We start from the raw sequence: 19117 nt of genomic DNA, 5'->3' as shown, positions 1-19117 counted from the left end.
ATAGTACCCGTTCTCAAACCAAGATGTCCCTTTTGTAAAAGATTTATTAAAAAAGTAAATAAATAAAATGTATTTTTGTAAACCAAAGCTTTAGACAAATTTATTCATTAGGAGACAAACAGGAGCAGGTTACATTCATAAAAGACATACAGCATCAAGACCATCCAACATTATGTATGTACATATGTGTGTGTATGAACTAGAACATCAGACTCTCTTATCCTCATCCAAATGTCTGATGGTGCTGAGATGAATAACCGCTAAGCTACTTCCACCACCTGCCGTAGTTCTTCAATCAGAGGAACTAGTTCCTTCTCAAGACTGAAGATCAATCCTAAATATGAAAAAAAAATTGATCATTCAATTGTTATCATGAACATACAATTAAAGCATCTAGTGCTGTCAAATGATTAATCGTGATTAATCACATCCAAAATAAAGGTTTTTGTTTACATAATATATGAGTGTGTACTGTGTATATTTACTATGTATATATAAATACAAACACATGCATACATTAAAGACAAATATGTTGTTTATATATTAAATATATAATATGAAATATAATAATATAAATATATAAATGCATATACATGTAAATATTATCAAAATATATATTGTATGTGTGAGTATTTATATATACAGTATCTCACAAAAGTGAGTACACCCCTCACATTTCGGCAACCATTTTAGTATATCTTCTCAAGGGACAATACCATAGAAATGAAACTTGGATATATTTTAGAGTAGTCAATGTGCAGCTTGTATAGCAGTAAAGATTTACTGTCCTCTGAAAATAACTCAACATACAGCCATTATTGTCAAAAAAGCTGGCAACAAAAGTGAGTAAACCCTAAGTGATAACAGCTATACGTCATTTAACCATGCAAGGCCACATGTCCTATTCATCATGTTCATGTTTTTGTCTGCTTGACAGGACTATACAAATTTGTGTATCTTGTTTTACAGCAGTTAAAATTTGGTGCTTTGAGTACAATTCTCTCATACTGACCACTGGATGTTCAACATGGCACCTCATGGCAAACAACTGTCTGAGGATTTGAGAAATAGAATCGTTGCTCTCCACAAAGATGGCCTATAGACTATAAGAAGATCAGTAACACCCTGAAACTGAGTTACAGTACAGTGGCCAGGGACATACAGAGGTTTTCCAAGACGGGTTTCACCCTGAACAAGCCTCGCAAGGGTCGATCAAAGAAGTTGAGTCCTTGTGCTGTGCTTCAGGTGCAGAAGCTGGCTTCAAAAACAGACGCATGAGTGCTGCCAGCATTGCTTTAGAGGTTGCAGAAGCGGAAGGTCAGCTTGTCAGTCCTCAGACCATACACCACACACTGCAACAAGTCAGTTTGCATGGCCGTCGTCCCAGAAGGAAGAATCTCCTGAAGCTGGCTCACAAAACAGCCTGCAGACATGCCTGAAGACATGAATGCCAAGAGCATGGATTACTGGAACCATGTCCTGTGGTCTGACGAGACTAAGATAAACTTGTTTGGCTCAGATGGTGTCCAGCATGTGTGCTGATGCCCTGGTGAGGAGTACCAAGAAAATTGTGTCTTGCCTACAGTCAAGCATGGTGGTGCACGAGTGCTGCGGAGCTGCGGTTCATTGAGGGAAACATGGATTCCAACATGTACTGTGACATTCTGAAGCAGAAGATGATGTCCTCCCTTCAGAAACTGGGCCGAACGGCAATTTTCCAACATGACAAGATGACAACTGCCTTGCTGATGAAGCTGAAGGTGAAGGTGATGGAGTGGCCAAGTATGTCTCCAGACCTGAACCCTATTGAACACCTGTGGGTCATCCTCAAGCTGAAGGTGGAGAAGCACCATGTGTCTAACATCCAGCAGCTCCGTGATGTCATTATGGAGGAGTGGAAGAGGATCCCAGCAACAACCTGCGCAGCTCTGGTGAACTCCAAGCCCAGGAGGATTAAGGCAGTGCTAGATAACAATGGTGCCCCTACTAAATATTGACACGTTGGACACAGTTTTGACATGTTCACTTAGGGTGTACTCATTTTTGTTGCCAGTTATTTGGACAATAATGGCTATATGTTGAGTTATATTTAGAGGACAGTAAATTTGTACTTCTATACAAGCTGCACATTGACTACTCTAAAATATATCCAAGTTTCATTTGCGTAGTATTGTCCCTTGAGAAGATATACTTTAATAGTTGCCGAAATGTGAGGGGTGTACTCACTTTTGTGAGATACTGTATATACATAATAAATATACAAAGTACACATACATACTTTAGGTAAACAAAAACTTTTATTTTAGATGCGATTAATCATTTGACAGCACTAAAAGCATCTCAGTGGTTTTTGTACTACCTGTGGAGACTCACCTGTGTTGGCATTACTACTTGCAATGAAACTTATGACTAAGGGTAATCGATTAAATTGTACAATCTGTTAAGGAAATACATAACAGGACATATTAATACCAGAAATCGAGTAACCTTAACAAGCAGCAAGTCAAATGTACTTTGATTTGTGTAAAGAAAGTACCTGGTATGTGTTATAGTAACAAATAATGCTCTTATTTTTGGACAAGCCCAGCTTGCTGCCCTGGTCAGTTGCCAAAGCAAAGGTGGACAGGAACGCCGGCCGTAGTGCATATTCAGGAGCATTGTCGTTGGCAACTATAAAGGAAAACAAGCTAAATCTCAGATAATGCTTCAAAAGATATACAAGCAGACCTGGAAGTCAGAGGTGATGCTGTTACCTTTGATTACAGGGACTCCATCTCTATCTGTCACCACTATTGCATGAAGTCCTTCAACACTGATGATGGAGAAAATTATTAATTATTAATTATTACTCCGAATGCAAAATGAAGAAAAGTTGTGTAAAGACAAATCTTTTTACCTTGGCAGTTGTTTATACAAATAACTCCTCAGATTCTGTAATAATTCAACGCATTAAGAATGCATCCAAGAAAACTTAAACAAATGCATTACAAATATACTCACATCTGCCATATTCATTAGATTGACTGTGTAGGTCACCTGCTGCACCCTGTAGCAAAAACAGTAAAGAACGACGGGAAAATTACACGAATCGACACGAAATTCTAACAAATGCATCTCATTGTCTCGTTTGACAGCAACGTCTTTCTAACTGCTAACATTTCTAATCTAGTAAATTGTTATAAATGGAGGAAACGTTTGTTAAAAATCATAATACGTAAAATTACCTTCAATTTAACCCAGTTTTATAAAAAGTTCTTCACTTGTTTATGTCCGATCATCACATGACAGATAACGCAAGCCTTTCCGTGTACGTAATATCCGTTTAAAGTCACGTCCAAGAAGAGTGCGTGCAAACAAGGCCATCTAGTGGTTAATGTGGAGTGTGGTTTATGTCCATGGAGGTATTTGATGCTTTGCTGTTTGTAGATTAGTAAAATTAGTTTATCTTCAGCCCTATTTTAATGTTTATAATCATAATATGTTGATTATAATGAAAGAAAAAGTTATGATAAAATCACTTTATGTAGCGTTTTCTTTCCTTATTCCTTAGTCGGTTTTGTTTATTTGGCCATTTTAGCTTTGAATTTTATTTCAAAATGAATAACATTAGATTCTCTGAAAAAAAGTCTTTAACAAAATCCTGCATCACGGTGGTCTTAGTAAAGAATGTTGTTTAAATAGCTCAAAATAAACAGATCACTAAAGTGTTACAGGTCTAACAATCTCTGGTATCCCTTGTGCACCACATTACGGAATGTTTGGCGAAAAATATATTTCTTTATTGACACTGGTGACTCCATTGATGACCTTTAACATCCATAGACTTTTCATTTGCACAAAAAAATTCTTCATAGTGCAAAAATGTTCCTCACACTAAGAAAAAAAAAATGGTTCTTTTGAGAACTTTTCACTGAAATATTCTTTGGGGAACCAAAAATGGTTATTCCATGGCACTGCTGCAAAATCCCCTTTTGGAACCTTTACTTTTAGGTGTGTTTTAAAACTGATTATCATATTTTTCTCTGTTTTAGTCTGTTACGAACAAGCTAAATTTACTTATTAGTAGGCCACTCAAGTTAACAAGCTCCGCTTTATTTTGAACAAGCTGTTTAATCCAAACTTGACATTCTTGAAATAATAAAAATGCTGTAGTGTTTCATTTATCTGTATTACACACAATCCTGGTTCCAGGGATCTCAAACTTTTTTAGACTTTTTTTAACGTTTGAACTGCTGAATTTTGCTTATCAATATATTATTACACTTTTCTTGTTTCAAAAAGTGAAATATGTTAATGACATGCACTCCACGTTCCAAGAAAGCTTTTCTGTTGCATGGAATGAAAAGCTTTCATGTGAGGATTAGTACAGAAACAACGGTTTCTTCAGTCCTCACAAACCAAGCAGAAAACATAATTAGAGAACATAATCCAGGCCAATGCTTTTCCAGCCCTTCATTCCCACAATCACCCCGTAACCTTCTACATCCCCTAAGCGCACACACACAGTTTCATGATCTGCTTCTAGGTATGAAGAGGGGGAGTTTGGACTTCAAATTCTTTCAAGACCCATGATTTTGTTTGAACAGATGTGAATAGCTTGAGTGGTATATATATATATATATATATATATATATATATATGATTATGTGTGACAAAGAGATGGCATCTGGATTCCTGAACGCTTCTGCTGAGACCGTATATGGTGAAAAGAGCGCCTTCACACAAACTGAACACAATATTGTCGCTGCATACCTCATAACCGCAGGTAAAGAGCAGTGTGTGTGTGTGTGTGTACTTAGTGTTTTGATGTTAGCAGTTAGCTATAAATGTACTGACATTTTAAAATAACTAATTTAGTTATTATCAAGTTTTTGAGTTGGCATCTAAGAGTTCAGTAAGCCAAATGTCTTTGAGGCCTATGATTAGATTCAGCACAATGTTTTTAAGCATTCCTTGAAATTGACATTTACAGATTCAGCCAAGCGTGTGAGTTAACCAGCAGGGCTGTGTGTGTGTGTAAAATGGAAAACTGAAAACGGGAAATGTTTTAAATGGACGTGAAATATGTATGAGAAAACGTCTGTGTGTGTTCACAGATGTCTTAACCTCCTGTTCTCCCTGTCTGTGTCTTTCTCTCTGGTGGCAGGAGTGGTCAGTCTGTCTAGTAACATTGTGGTGCTGCTGATGTTTGTGAAGTTCAGAGAGCTGCGTACTGCAACGAATGCTATCATTATCAATCTGGCTTTCACTGACATTGGCGTAGCCGGTATTGGTTACCCCATGTCAGCAGCCTCAGACCTGCACGGGAGCTGGAAATTTGGTTACACAGGCTGCCAGGTGTGCATAAACCAACGCGTCAATAAACACAAAGTCATTCTGATTGTACAATTAAGCAATGTTGTGAATATAATCATAGCTAAAGTGGATTTTGGGGGGTCAATGATGAGTAAGAGTGGTCAAAAAAACATTCTTAGTTCTTAGAAATTTATTTTTTGCACTCACTTTTTTGTATGGTTTTGAAAAACTTTTTTCCATTTTCTAAAAAAAGTATATAACTGTAACATTTACTCATGTGTCATCTGGTGTAGTATATGTAAAGTATATTTAGGCCTAAATATTTTAAGGTAAGAGAGTATTATTTTTCCTTTTTTTTTTCTAAGAAATTACAAAAGATACCACTAACAGTGCTAGGTATTAAATATATTTGGGAAAATTATTAATTTATTACAATTTTGTTATTTTGTACTACTTTCGTACATGTAAACAACAACAGAACTTGTTGCCACTTTTATAGATCTATGCTGCCTTGAATATATTCTTCGGAATGGCTAGTATTGGACTGCTCACTGTGGTAGCCATTGACCGATACCTCACCATATGTCGACCTGACATAGGTATGCTATCCATACAGCTACCTGAATGAAATATAAACCACTAAGACTGTCATTTGAGTTTAATTCTTTACTCAAAGACAGGGGCCAAATGCATTAGGAAATCTATTAATGAGTGTTTGTTACAGGACAGAAGCTGTCAACACTATCATACACGCTTCTAATTGTGGCTGCTTGGCTGAATGCTGTGTTTTGGTCATCTATGCCCATCGTTGGTTGGGCAGGATATGCTCCTGACCCCACAGGAGCCACCTGCACCATCAACTGGAGGAACAATGACACGTAAGTCAAGATTGATATTACAGACCCTTTTTATTAGTTTACCACTCTTTTATCAGTTTTAGCACTCTTGTAATCGCTCTTGCAGAGACTGTACATTTTAAAAGTGGAGTGAGGATTACAAGTGGGACTAATCCTGTTTGATTTCAGGTCTTTTGTGTCCTACACAATGACTGTGGTCACTGTCAACTTTATCATTCCTCTGGCAGTCATGTTCTACTGTTACTACAATGTCTCAGTTACTGTGAAGAGATACAAAGCCAGTAATTGCCTAGACAGCATCAACATGGATTGGTCAGATCAGATGGACGTTACCAAGGTAGTACAAGCAGTATTTTTATTTTATTTTATTTTATTTTATTTTATTTTAGAAATATGACCTAGACAGTTAATTGAAATAAAGTTGAAATAAAAAAAAAAAAAAAAAAAAAATATATATATATATATATATATATAATGTATAAAACTTAAACTTGAAAAATAAGTAAAGAAAAAAGTAATAAATAAAAAAATAAATAATAAAACTAAAAATGCTGACTAAAATAAATAATTTAAAATTTAAGTGAAAATATAAATTAAAGCTATATATATATAAAAAATGTTAAAAGTACATAACAAAAAATACTAAACAAAATGAAATTAAAATGAAAACTGAAAATATCATTAAAAAAATAATAATATATTACTAAAATAACACTGCTTGACAGGTTTTGTGTGCACTCTGGTTCAGTTTGACCTGAATGCTCCTTTATTTTTACAGATGTCCTTTATAATGATAGTGATGTTCCTGGCTGCCTGGTCTCCATATTCGATTGTGTGTTTGTGGGCATCATTTGGTGACCCCAAAAAGATTCCAACTCCAATGGCCATAATTGCCCCACTCTTTGCCAAGTCCTCCACCTTTTACAATCCTTGCATCTATGTCATTGCCAACAAGAAGTAAGGCTTCCGTGTCCCATTTTTGTTGTAATATGCCACTTTCTGTCTTTTTCTTTTTTTTTTTTTTACTAATAAGTTGTATTTGTTGATTGCAGGTTCAGGAGAGCCATCATTGGAATGTTACGATGTCAAACACGACAGAGAATCACTATTAGCAACCAGCTTCCAATGACAGCATCAACTGCGCCACTCAACCCCTAAATGATGAGATGATCGGATATTTAAAGATTCATAAAACATCAGCGCTGGACGCTTTCTGTCTGCTCCAATGTTTAAACACCCCTAGGCCTCAATTACTTTGAAGTTTCATAAAAATGCAAAGTGTCCTTATACCATGAATGTCCTTGCTGCAACTGACATTGACTTTGTTTGACCTTGCTATTCAGTATCTAGTCTGATAGTATTTAGTCTAATGCTTGTTACACTGTTATCAGTCTACTGCAAATCCTGTGAAATTGCTGTTGTTGATACTGTATTTACGTCAGATGTTTTCATTTGAATAAAAACAATTCCACTATGATTTATCTTAAAGATTTCTATAGTTTATAAAAGGCTGGAAGACACTACAAGACTTTTTAAATCAGAACAGGCATCACACACTTGCTGACTTTGTAAATGGTTACAGAGAAAAACTGGGAATCATACACTAAATGACAAACAACAAACATCATGATGAATGAAAATATCGTCATGTGTGAGTGAACGGAATCAAAGTCTGAATCTAAAAAACTGCCCGTCATACTACATAGTGAAATCTGTCATTTCTGACTGCCCAAAATACGCCAATATGCAAACTCTGACTTTCAAAACTTGTCCAAATTGAGACAAAAATCTGAGCTAATGCAGTTATGTGGTGTATTCCAGCCCTTAGTCTTTTATGATAAAAAATATATATATTTTGAGAACATTCTTTTATTGAAGTACCTGAAAAATGTCATAACACGTTTGAAGAATGTAAGTATTCTTTATGACATTTATTTCACATTTACACATTTTACAAATAATTAATATAATGTATAATGAACACATTAAATAAAGAATGTACAGTGCCTAAAAATTTGTAATGCCTAGTTCCAAAGAGAATATTTGTTCATTTAACTGTCATGCCAACTGTCCTATTAATCCACGACTATTTTGTAATGAGAGTGTTTTTAATTGTGGCTCTTAACTAAAAAAATATTTTTTCAAACTGCCCTGAGCAATTCATTGACTTGTGAAAACAAAAATTGTTCTGATGCTGGCCCATTACAGCACTAGTTCTCCAGCACCACATTGTTATCCAGCCAGAACCGGATCTCATCCAGGTTCCGATTAATCCATTCAATATTGTTCTTCACAGTCTCTATTGCCTGCTTCCTGGGCATCTCACCTGCTCCTGCATTCGGATGAAGTGCAAAAAAGTGCTCCATCTAAAAAGAGACCAACATATGTTGAAGTTAAAACACTGTACACAAAAGCAAATTACAAAGGCAAAAGCAAGTAGTAAATCCCGAACACATCCTTTGTTTCTCACCTTCCACAGCTGGATATTAGTGTTGTATGTACTAGTAATTCTGGAGGGCAGGCGGCCCAAGTTTCTGTCATTAATGGTATATCTACAACAGACATGATAGCATATATACCATTGTTATTCTCAAAGAGAAGGCTGATTTTCTTTCAACTGTTAGATGAACTAACCTGTTCACTAGGTAATCCCAGTTGAGCGTCATCCAGTCCCAGGCCATGGTTTTGCCATGTGGGTTTCGAGATACATACTGCACTAAAGTAAAAACATCTTGACTCCTCACAACGCTTTCATTTTTAGCAGCTTCAAGCAACCTGTTACAAAAGCAAGACATTTGAATAAATGAATAATTGAGTGCTTTACTTCTACAAAGAGGTCAAAGTGCTTATCATTATTCATTTAGAAGACCCTTTTATCCAAAGCAACTACAAATAGTAGTGTAAGCATGCTAAATTTCAAATGAGGATCAGCAATGCATGATTTTTAATTTGTATTTTTAGACATTTGCAAATAATAAGGCTATTAGTTAGTCGAGTGTTCTTGTTAGTGAGAGCATCTGAAGCAGCATCAGTATCTCTAGACAAGTCTTTTCTTTTGTATTGTGATGTATATCTGAGAATAGTGAATTATCAAAAAAGAAAAATCTATATATCATGCTAAAAAAAGAAGGATGTGGAAACTTGGTTTTATCCATGTTGTTGATTGGATTTTGAGAATCTGGATGGACAGGTTTTAAGTGGACTAAATGATTGGACACATCTGGCAAACAGAAGAAGTCTGTCATTTTCACCGAAAGACTTATGACATTTTGATTAAACATCACAAGGTCAAAAGAATAAAAAAATGAATCATATACATGGATGAATCACTCACATTAAGATCTATATCATGCATTTAGAAAACAGATAGGGTGAACTGTCATTTCAATCCGAAAACTTACCTGTGAAGCAGAGTGATATCGTTTACTGAAGCCAGGCCGTAGAGGAGCTTGTCTTTCTCCTGGGCAAGAGTGGCAGAGATATACTTGCGGAACATGATTTCCCAGCTCTGGACTGATTCTGACTTCTTCATTCCATATCGGTACACCAGCAACCGTAAATTGACAGGCACACTGCTGCTCCCCAATCAGATAAAGAGCCTCTTTAATATACACATTCTGATTGGACCACTGGAGGTATTTATGTATGAATGTAATTACCTAATTGTTCCATTGATCCATTTATTGAAAATGTCATAGGCTTGGTCGAGAGCTTTCTGGTCATCCATCTGACATGCAATGCCCAAAACTGTCTCTCTCAGCAGCCTGTACATGAAAAAACAAAGAAATAGAAATATTAAAAATAACAATAATACAAATACTTCAATATTCAAGTTTTCCATTCAACTTTTTAATCAAATTGTTATGATTTTTAATTTTTAATTTTTTTTTATTAAATTAATAGCGAATCCAAAACAGAAGAATTTTTAGTGGGCACACACATGCAAACTATTAAGTACATTTGGGTATATATACTGTATATATATATATATATATATATATATATATATATATATACAACATTTGAAAACTTAGGTATTTGGTAACAAGGATGATAAATTCAAAAATGTGTCCTTGGCCTGCTGTAGGAAAGCGTTTTTAGTTATTTCTGCCAAAAAACAAATTTCTCACCGCTGTGTTTGCGTCCCCTCATCACTCCACCCAAGCTCTTTGGATATCTTCTGCACATGGTCATAGAAGAGTTTCTAAACAGAGATGATGTGAAACAGACCATTTGAGTAACAAAAACTATAAAATAGGAACTTCTTGCTAACATTTATATGAAGAATATCAGCTATAAATCTCACACTGGGAATAAGGTCACATTGTACATGATTTTTCATAAAATTGATTATTTTCATGCATTAAGGTATACTGGATACTTTGGCATCCAACCTGGAATTTGGGGTACAGCTCTTTATCATCAGCCAACATGTCTCTCACATAGGAGATAGAAGTAGATACTCTGTCCCACACAATATACTCAGTTTCATTGGCCAGATATCTTGTTAGGTTGAAGGCATGTCCATAATCGACAATATCTGCCCTGTTAATGCAAAACAAAAGGCAGCACTTTAAGCATGGCGTCATTATCCTTACTTTATGACCTCCACTATAACCATAAAAAGCTGTGCTATGAAAAATAAGTTCAAATTTACTTTTTTTCCTGTCATCAAGTCAAGATTGAAAGCATAAGCTTTCTGCAGCTGGAAGATGTTTGTACTAACTCACCGTCCAAATGCAAATACGTCATCAATGTAGCTGCTTCGGTCAGTTGCATCATACACCTAAAAAGATAAACATTATGTAGATTGTTATGTTTCATTACACAGCTCTTTGCAATACTTGATCCTGATTGGTCAATCTCTTATCTTTTTTTTATGATCAAATATTTATTCTTAATTGTTCAATCTCGATTTTACTCCGTCATCCGTGGTAACTGTCATTTAATCCAAACCCCAAACGTAATTAGCGCCACCCCATATACAATTCTATAACATTCCAGTATATCTTTTAATATATCATTGGCATTAAGCAAGAAAGGTGATTCAACGATTCAACAGTGATTTCAATGGAAGCAAACAGTATGTAGGCTCTGGATCTGCACACAGGTAAGATTATAAAATATTAGTGCTGTCAAATGGTTAATCGCGATTAATTGCATCCAAAATAAAAGTTTTTGTTTACATAATATATGAGTGTGTACTGTGTATATTTATTATGTATATATAAATACAAACACATACATGTATATATTTAAGAAAAATATGTTATATTTGTATATTAAATATATTTATATATAATATAAAATATAATAATATAAATATATACATGTAAATATTTTATATGTACACATAATAAATAAACACAGTACACACATATATTATGTAAACAAAAACTTTTATTTTGGATGCGATTAATCGTTTGACAGCACTGAAAATAATTCATAGATAGATAATATTAGTAGATAATAGATTATCAGTAGGAGTGATATACATTATAGGAATATACAATAAGATTTATAATAATGTATATCTGGTCATTATCATTGTAATGAGCTTCTTTTCTTTTTTGTAGCTTCAGTTCTGTTACTTAGTTCTGACAGAGAAATTAATATGAATAATAATACCTGATGATTTACAGAGAGTTGCTCGGCAATAGCGCTCCACACATGGTCATGGTGATTTACTCGGTAAAAGCCCATGTGGTCTTTGTTGACTTTGATGAGACCATCGGTAGCAGGGGAGTATCCACCAATTACTACCTCTAATTAAACACAGGCCAATGACAGAAATTACACAGCAGAATACCTCAATTAAAGCAACCTATTCCTCAATGGCAAAAAAAAAAAAAGTCTGAGCATCTTGCTCACCTGTTTCTCCCTTGTCAAACTGGAAAGAGTCGTTTTTGGAGTCAACTGTGCGCCATTTCACAGGAATGGTCCATTTGTAGCTGTGGGACAAGAGTTAAAACATCTGAGTGAACTAAATACAAATCAGAGTTCAGTTCATTATCTGTGTTCCTTCCTGTGAAGAATAATCAGGGGAATTATTTGTGATCATGCTGTAGAGCTTAGTAGGGTTAGATAAAGGATACCAGAGCAGTGCTTTTCAACTGGTGGGTAGTTAGTGAAAGATGGGTCTCAGATCTGTTCGGATTGCAGACAGTAAGGATAAACCAACCACATAATTGTCAAGAATTCAGAAAGCAAAATTAATGGACTCATCTACTTTTAAAAAGGAGGACAAAAGCACTTTCCGTATGTTTTGTTCTTGACGTCAAAGGCTGAACGTATTTTGGTGCAAATTCACCTGTCACTTGGCAGTATGGCTAATACAATATTTGGCCCAATATATGCATTTTCCTAATGTGTGCATGTCATGTTAATTTTTGCTAAATGTTAGGCCTATTTGGTTCATGGTAAAATTACTGAATTTCAGTGTTTGATTCCATTGACATTTTGATTGCTTGGCACAATCAGGCTCACCCTAGGGGAGTGCTGGGCTGGCTGGGGTCAGCATTGGGGTCCAGGAGAAACCTGCTCTGGGTGAGTTTAGCTTCAGCGTCTGTGTTGATCAGAGTAAGCATAGGATAACCCATCTGCTTCGTCCATGTGTCCATGATTTCTGCCACAGGTACCCCACTCTCCTATGACCCAAGAGAGATGTATATTGCCAGTCAAATTCAGAATATTTAAGATTTTTTAAAATGCTCTTGTGCTCACAAAGGCTACATTTATTTGATTACATTACAGTAAAATATTTTTGTAAACCGTGATACACTATTGTTTAAACGTTTGGGGTAATATGACTATTTACAGAAGTTAATAAAAAAGGAATTAATTCAGCAAGGAAGTAGTAAGTTGATCAAAAGTGACAGTAAAAATAATGTTGCAAAAAATTCTCTTTCAAATAAATCCTGTTCTTTTGAACTTTATATTCATCAAAGAATGCTCCGAATACAAAATAATACAGAGCAAGAACTGTTTTAAACACTGCTAATAATAATAAGAACCATTATTAATAATTGAGCAACAATAATAACTTATAATAATTGAGCACCAAATCAGCATATTAGAATGATTTCTGAATGATCAGATGACACTGAAGACTGGAAATTAAGCTTTAATTATTATTTTTTAAATAATAATAGTAAATACATTATTGATCAAACCTGTAAAAACATTAAAATCAAAAGATATTTACATTAGCCAAGGCTTTCCAAAAGTCTGCAGTCTTTGCATTCTGGAATGGGTAGCTTTTTAGATATTGCTGTGGTGAAAAAGAAAGGGGTTTTATTTTCACAGCATCACATGTTTAATAAATAACTTTGGAGTCATTGGAAAATATATGTAAAAAGCAAGGCGTCTTACTCGACATCCATTCCTAAATGTGTTACGGCCAAGCAAGTCCTCCAGCATTCGTAAAATAGAAGCGCCCTACAACAGAATGACATCACAGTTATCAATTCATAGCCAATAGAGTTGATAGATTAATAAGCATCACTGACTTAACCATACCTTGTTATATGAGATTGCATCAAACACAGATGTGATCTCAGCAGGGCTGGACACATCCACGATAATAGGATGGGACGAGAGAAGAGCATCATCAACCATGACAGGAAATACATCACTGATAAGCATGATGTCCCGCTGAAAACACACAAGGTCAATTGGCATAAACATGACATCCAGCCTCAATGTAACTGAATGGTTTGAGGGAGATATTGCCTATTTAGGAATATATTTGAATGATTCAAGCATGTGCGCACCATTCCCCAGTCAGGCTCGGCTTGTTCCACTCCCACATACTCAAAAAAGCTGGCAAAGCCCTCGTTCAACCACAGGTCGTCCCACCAGTCCATAGTCACAATATTTCCAAACCACTGCAAATTAAAGACAAAACAGTTCCTTAAACGGTAGACCCCAAATACCTCATGCTTATTCAGCCCTATACTGTTCCGGTATATTGTTCTTTTCATAAAATGTGTTCATTCTAGGAAAAAGGCATTTGTACCAATTTGTTTTTACAAGGACATTTTGTCAGACATTTGTAGCAAAGAATTTAATAATATAATTATAATTTGACCATAATAATAATAATAATAATATATAATTATAATAAATAAAAGAATTCAATACATGAACTATGCAACCAAAGTTGGCAGCATCAGCAGAAAATATTTTGAGTGAATGTCTTTACAAGGAAAGCAGTTACAAATTATCTAATTACATCATGATTTTAGACCATCTATAAAAGTTTTCTACAGATAATTATATCATCATATAATATTTTTAGCCCTGTGTAACTTCGGATTGTTTTTTTGGATTCAAACTGTGTCCAACAACCTTGGACCTAGCCATAAAAAGATAATCTTATCAGCAATGTGACTGCAGTCATTATTCCAAAAAACATCATTGGATGCTTCCGAGAGATTGTAATATGTAACTGTGTGATAATAATCTTTATGGTAATCATATTTTTCTCTGTCGGCCTTGTTACTGTAAATGGATCTGATAAATTCACCCTCTTAGATTGAAAATGCAGCAAACAGCAAACAGTAAAATGAGATGCATGCTCAGTACAGGGTGTTCTGCCAATTTGTTTTTGACATGTGACTGATAATGTACTGTATACTCGATTGTCCTCACTCTGCGTAGTGTTCTGGACAGAGCACCTGGCACTGCTGCATGCTATGAATGATATCTAAGCTGCAGTCTTGATATAGTCCAAGAGATTAAAAAATCTAGAGTCATAACTTTTCCTCTTTCACTAATCAGGTATGTGATAGAGTTAGTAACCTGGTGAACAAGCTCGTGCGCAATGACACTGGCCACTCGCTGTTTGTTGATGGAGGAGGACTCGTTCTCATCGAACAGCAGGTTGGTTTCTCTGTAAGTGATCAAGCCCCAGTTCTCCATCGCTCCTGTCCCAAAGTCTGGGATCGCTATCTTATCTGCAACAGAGACAGAATATATCCAATGTTCTTTCATCACAATAATCATTGCGTAGATAGACAACATATGAATCAGTTGATAAGATATGACAGAAAACATCAATCACTCTCTTTTTTTATGAGATCATGATGTGTACAGCTGTTTCAAATTAATAGGGTCATTGACAAATAAGAGTGTCAGCTAATTTACCAAGTTTCTCTATAGAATATTCCATGTCAAAATACTCCTCAAAGTAATCAAATATAATCTTGGTGACATTTGCAGCATATTCAGCGGTTGAGATCTGCAAAGGCTGAGCATAGATCCGCAACTGTCAGGAGGGAGAGAAAGAGATGAATAATGAAAATCCGCAGAGGTTTTATTATACGGATTGTCAGGAACTATTTCAGCAAAAAGAAAAAAAAAAGTGCTTACTGGAATATTTCTTTTCGAGGTCCGCTCCACATAGTGGAACTGATGAACCGCAAAACATACCAGATAGGTACTCATTTTTACTGACTTTTTAAAGGATGTTTTTGTCTTTTTGTCCGACAATTTTTCAGTGTTCTGTGAAAGAGAGTTTTAGGAGTTGTAGTTAACATCTATCAACTGAATAGAATGTAAGCATATGAATGCAGCCAGACCTCATTTACCACAGCTGTAAGTAAAACCACACATAAAATATAACATATAAGCAGACTGATGGTTCAAGACTTGGTTTAAAAGTTTAAGCTGCACTTTGAAATCTTCAATAATTGTTTTGAAGGCTCAAGCAACAAGGGAACATACCTCCACAGGCATGTTGGACAGCGCTTCATAAGCACTGCCATGGGTGATGGAGATTGTGTAGGTGGCCTTTTTGTTGGGCTCATCAAAACAGGGAAAAGATTTACGAGCGTCTGTGGGTTCATGGTCTGTTGCAGCGATTTTCCTGTAAAAGATCAGAGAGGGGTTCATAAAACTCAACTAGTGGTTTACGTTTACCTCAGTAACCTCATGTGGGGAAAGTCCAACCACATTTTCATTAACATCTAATCAAGTTTGATTACAACTAAATTAAACTCACTGTCAGTTCTATGTGTGCAACAAAATTGATTTTGGTGGCCTCTGAAATTTTGCCCAAAACTAAGTATAATGTCATTTTAAAAATTACATCGATAAACTGAATCTATTCCGATGTGGTGTGAGTCATAGTTCTTGCAATTCATCATTGATAATAAAGACTCATTTGTTAATCATATATGATATATAATATTGTGCGCTTGTTTAGCTTTTAGTAACAGAGCTTAAAACCATGTTACTTCATGAATAAATAAGCTTTAGCAGATGTAGATCTCTCATTCTTGGCACCTCTCAGCTTTTGTTCCAAGAAATGAGGGTACATGTCAGTTCAGCGCATTTGTTAAAATTTCACACCATTCCCAAATCAGATAATATATAATGACCCCATCAATGGCTAGTATCCCACATCAACAAAAATACAACATCCTAGTATGAGTGCATTTGAGTATGTTGCATAAGAATCAGTTGCACTTAGAGAAATAAAAGGGAACAGCTTGGCAATACTCAAGCTCTGAAAATAAACGTAGAAGCGTAGCATTGTTAAATACTTAACATTGTAATCTCATTGGGATTTTCCACCATTTTGATATCTCCCTCAGAGACTATAATTCATTTCTCTGTGGAGCTCAGATCATCTTATTCAAACTGTGGGTTACATTCAGACATTCATGTCCTGTGTAATCTGTTCTCTGTCAAATCAGAGGAGCTTAGCTGTAATGGTTTGAAAATTGAGATAAAAAGACTTAGGCAAGACATTTCTGGGACATGTTGTAATATGGTAAAAGGTCATTTGCATTAGTGAGTTCTGACTATTGAATCCAAACATCAAGTACATTTTGGGAAGTTTATCCTCTGATACATTAACTTGGTTAATATCTGAAATTTTCAGTGCAACCGTCAAAGGTCACTTGTAGTTCAGATAGATAACGTCTACTAGTCACAGCGGTCAACATATCTGTAACCAGCCCAGGTCACCTAAAGTTTAGGGCAACAAAGTTTTTTAGTACAAGAGTGATGATTTTCCTGATAAAGAGTTTACTATTTGGTGTTGCCTGATGGCCCTGAATTGGTAATGGATGGGAAGCTCTGAAACTGTAACAAACTTATCTGAGTGCCTAGTTATAATAGCAAAAAAATAAATAAAAATAACAATACATCTCACCAGGTCATCTATTAAACACTGGGCAGGGTTGTAAAATAATGTCATAACGGTAATTTATTATTACTATACGCATGATTCATTTGTGGAATTTGTAACTTACTTGAGTAGTACTAAAACTATATTTTGAAATAATGTTGATCAATCAGCTTAAAGAAGAAACATTGGACAAACTTGACTCTATGATTATTTTATAAATAAATACACTACTGTGCAAAGTTTGGGGTCAGTAAGATTCTTTTGTTAATGTTGTTGTTGTTACTTCACTTTTGATCAATTTAATGCATCCATATTGAATAAAACTATTAAAGACATTTATAATACCCACAAAAATATTAAGCACCACAACGTTTTCAACACTGATCATATTAAGAAATGGTTCTTGAGCATCAAAACAGCTTATGATGTCTGAAGGATCATGTGGCACTGGAGTAATGATGCTTTGCAATCACAGGAATAAAATGAACATATATTAAAATAGAAACAGTATTTTGAAGTCAAATAATATATCAATATTTTGTTTCACTGTATTTTTGATCAAATAAATGCCTTGGTAAGCATAAGAGGCTTATTTAAAAAACATCTAACCAATTGGTAAACGTACTATAAAATGTCAACGCTTTTTTTTATAGTTCAGTAAATTGTGACAGTGCACATACTTTCAAGTATAATTCCTCAGTACTTTTCACACCTCTTATTGTGCATAATGACTAATTTCATCACAAAAATACATTTCTACAATATAGATGTCTTGACACTTACTTGGTAACTTCTTTCTCCTGATATGTGGTCCTGTAGAAACCGACCAGAGAGCCGTTGAGCCAGCCCTGGAAGTGAAGAGTGAGGACGTAGTGCTCGCCTGAGCCAGTGACACTCAGCTGCTCGGCCGCCTCCACCACCACATACTCCTGTGGCTTGTACTCAAAGCATTCCTTCACCCGGACAGAGGTCAAGCCGGACGGGCCGCTGCGCTGCAGAGAGGGCACCGCGGTGACAAAAGTCTCTCGGATGTGGAGCCACAGGTGCTGACTGGGCTGTGTCAGCGTCAGATGGATGGACACGCTGCCGGTGTAGATGTCTGTGTCGAGGTTGGGCTCCAGGTGCAGGTCATAATGGAAGGGTACCATGTAGTCAGGTAAGCGGAAGTTGTTCCAGCCACCGTTTGTGTTGTCGGATGGTTTACAGGGACCCCGGTCTTCTGGCGGCATTGTAGGTAATGGTGTTGGTTTGGGTTCCTCTTCGGATGAGGAGGTCTTCTGGCTCAAACCAACTCCGAGACCCACAGCAACACCTGTCACGATGACGACGGCGCAGATGATGGCAGCATGCTTGCCTCGGATAAAGTACCGCTTTTCCTTCTTTTCGAACTCCAGGCTTTCCATGGCGAGCCGTCAAACGCAGAGAGTCAGAATGTGTACAAACACTCAAAGTTCAGAAAGTCAGAACACTCTCTCCCTGTGAACCCAGACACACACACAAACACACACACAGACACACTCTATCCTTACACTTCCTTTTGCCTCCAAAGAGAGAAAACAGCTGTGTCTGGATTCCCAAATGTGTGGTCATATGCAGACCCGCACACACTCACGCAGGGCAGCCTGTGGGAGGCACAGAGGTTAAAGCAGGAGTTAAGTTTCACCACAGTTTAAAAGATTGCTCTGATCTCTGGAAGGTCACGGCCACGCGGTTGTCAAAACGTCTACGCAAGGAGGTGATCCTTAAGCTGTAGTGTGGCAAGTCCTCACTCACCAAATCTCATGCTGACAGCAGTGATACATAGGGGACAGGGGCTCAATTTGTACCG

General features: G+C 36.2%; 3 protein-coding genes across 3 annotated transcripts; 1 reads left to right on the top strand and 2 right to left on the bottom strand.

Moving 5' to 3' along the window:
• Positions 1 to 28: 28 nt before the first annotated feature.
• On the bottom strand, positions 29 to 3351 carry lamtor3 (late endosomal/lysosomal adaptor, MAPK and MTOR activator 3). Its single transcript, XM_058796893.1, has 7 exons — positions 3225 to 3351; positions 3001 to 3046; positions 2897 to 2931; positions 2754 to 2812; positions 2537 to 2670; positions 2374 to 2437; positions 29 to 334 (listed from the first exon to the last, which is right to left on the bottom strand). The coding sequence occupies exons 2-7, from the start codon at positions 3013 to 3015 to the stop codon at positions 261 to 263; spliced, it is 381 nt and encodes a 126-aa protein (XP_058652876.1). The 5' UTR covers positions 3016 to 3046; positions 3225 to 3351; the 3' UTR covers positions 29 to 260.
• Positions 3352 to 4507: 1156 nt separating this feature from the next.
• On the top strand, positions 4508 to 7432 carry rrh (retinal pigment epithelium-derived rhodopsin homolog). The gene is made up of 7 exons (XM_058796454.1): positions 4508 to 4765; positions 5147 to 5337; positions 5795 to 5894; positions 6020 to 6173; positions 6321 to 6489; positions 6931 to 7109; positions 7205 to 7432. Exons 1-7 carry the CDS (start codon positions 4639 to 4641, stop codon positions 7308 to 7310), a joined length of 1026 nt encoding a protein of 341 aa, XP_058652437.1. The 5' UTR covers positions 4508 to 4638; the 3' UTR covers positions 7311 to 7432.
• Positions 7433 to 8059: 627 nt separating this feature from the next.
• Positions 8060 to 19059, bottom strand: enpep (glutamyl aminopeptidase). Its single transcript, XM_058795946.1, has 20 exons — positions 18073 to 19059; positions 15879 to 16020; positions 15525 to 15656; positions 15300 to 15420; positions 14955 to 15109; positions 13925 to 14038; positions 13671 to 13805; positions 13524 to 13589; positions 13357 to 13422; positions 12639 to 12799; positions 12024 to 12103; positions 11781 to 11917; positions 10883 to 10938; positions 10547 to 10697; positions 10283 to 10356; positions 9812 to 9916; positions 9554 to 9727; positions 8787 to 8927; positions 8623 to 8704; positions 8060 to 8518 (listed from the first exon to the last, which is right to left on the bottom strand). The coding sequence occupies exons 1-20, from the start codon at positions 18690 to 18692 to the stop codon at positions 8363 to 8365; spliced, it is 2868 nt and encodes a 955-aa protein (XP_058651929.1). The 5' UTR covers positions 18693 to 19059; the 3' UTR covers positions 8060 to 8362.
• Between the last annotated feature and the right edge of the window lie 58 nt (positions 19060 to 19117).

The sequence above is a fragment of the Onychostoma macrolepis genome, chromosome 13, assembly GCF_012432095.1.
Source record: "Onychostoma macrolepis isolate SWU-2019 chromosome 13, ASM1243209v1, whole genome shotgun sequence".
Classification (NCBI taxonomy): Eukaryota; Metazoa; Chordata; class Actinopteri; order Cypriniformes; family Cyprinidae; genus Onychostoma; species Onychostoma macrolepis.
Note: the sequence above shows the minus strand (reverse complement) of the source record. Positions and strands in the feature narration are given on the sequence as shown.

Bases quoted from the DNA above. Each gene is read 5' to 3' on its own strand.
- lamtor3 (XM_058796893.1), bottom strand. The intron at 2,671-2,753 runs GTAACAGCATCA...TTTCCTTTATAG, and splicing joins TGGAGTCCCTGTAATCAAAG to TTGCCAACGACAATGCTCCT. The intron at 335-2,373 runs GTGAGTCTCCAC...TTTCATATTTAG, and splicing joins AAGTAGTAATGCCAACACAG to GATTGATCTTCAGTCTTGAG.
- rrh (XM_058796454.1), top strand. From the start codon at position 4,639: ATGATTATGTGTGACAAAGAGATGGCATCTGGATTCCTGAACGCTTCT. The intron at 6,174-6,320 runs GTAAGTCAAGAT...GTTTGATTTCAG, and splicing joins AACTGGAGGAACAATGACAC to GTCTTTTGTGTCCTACACAA. The intron at 7,110-7,204 runs GTAAGGCTTCCG...TGTTGATTGCAG, and splicing joins TATGTCATTGCCAACAAGAA to GTTCAGGAGAGCCATCATTG.
- enpep (XM_058795946.1), bottom strand. From the start codon at position 18,692: ATGGAAAGCCTGGAGTTCGAAAAGAAGGAAAAGCGGTACTTTATCCGA. The intron at 13,806-13,924 runs GTGCGCACATGC...GTGTGTTTTCAG, and splicing joins CCGAGCCTGACTGGGGAATG to CGGGACATCATGCTTATCAG. The intron at 9,917-10,282 runs GTGAGAAATTTG...TTTCATGTACAG, and splicing joins GAGGGGACGCAAACACAGCG to GCTGCTGAGAGAGACAGTTT.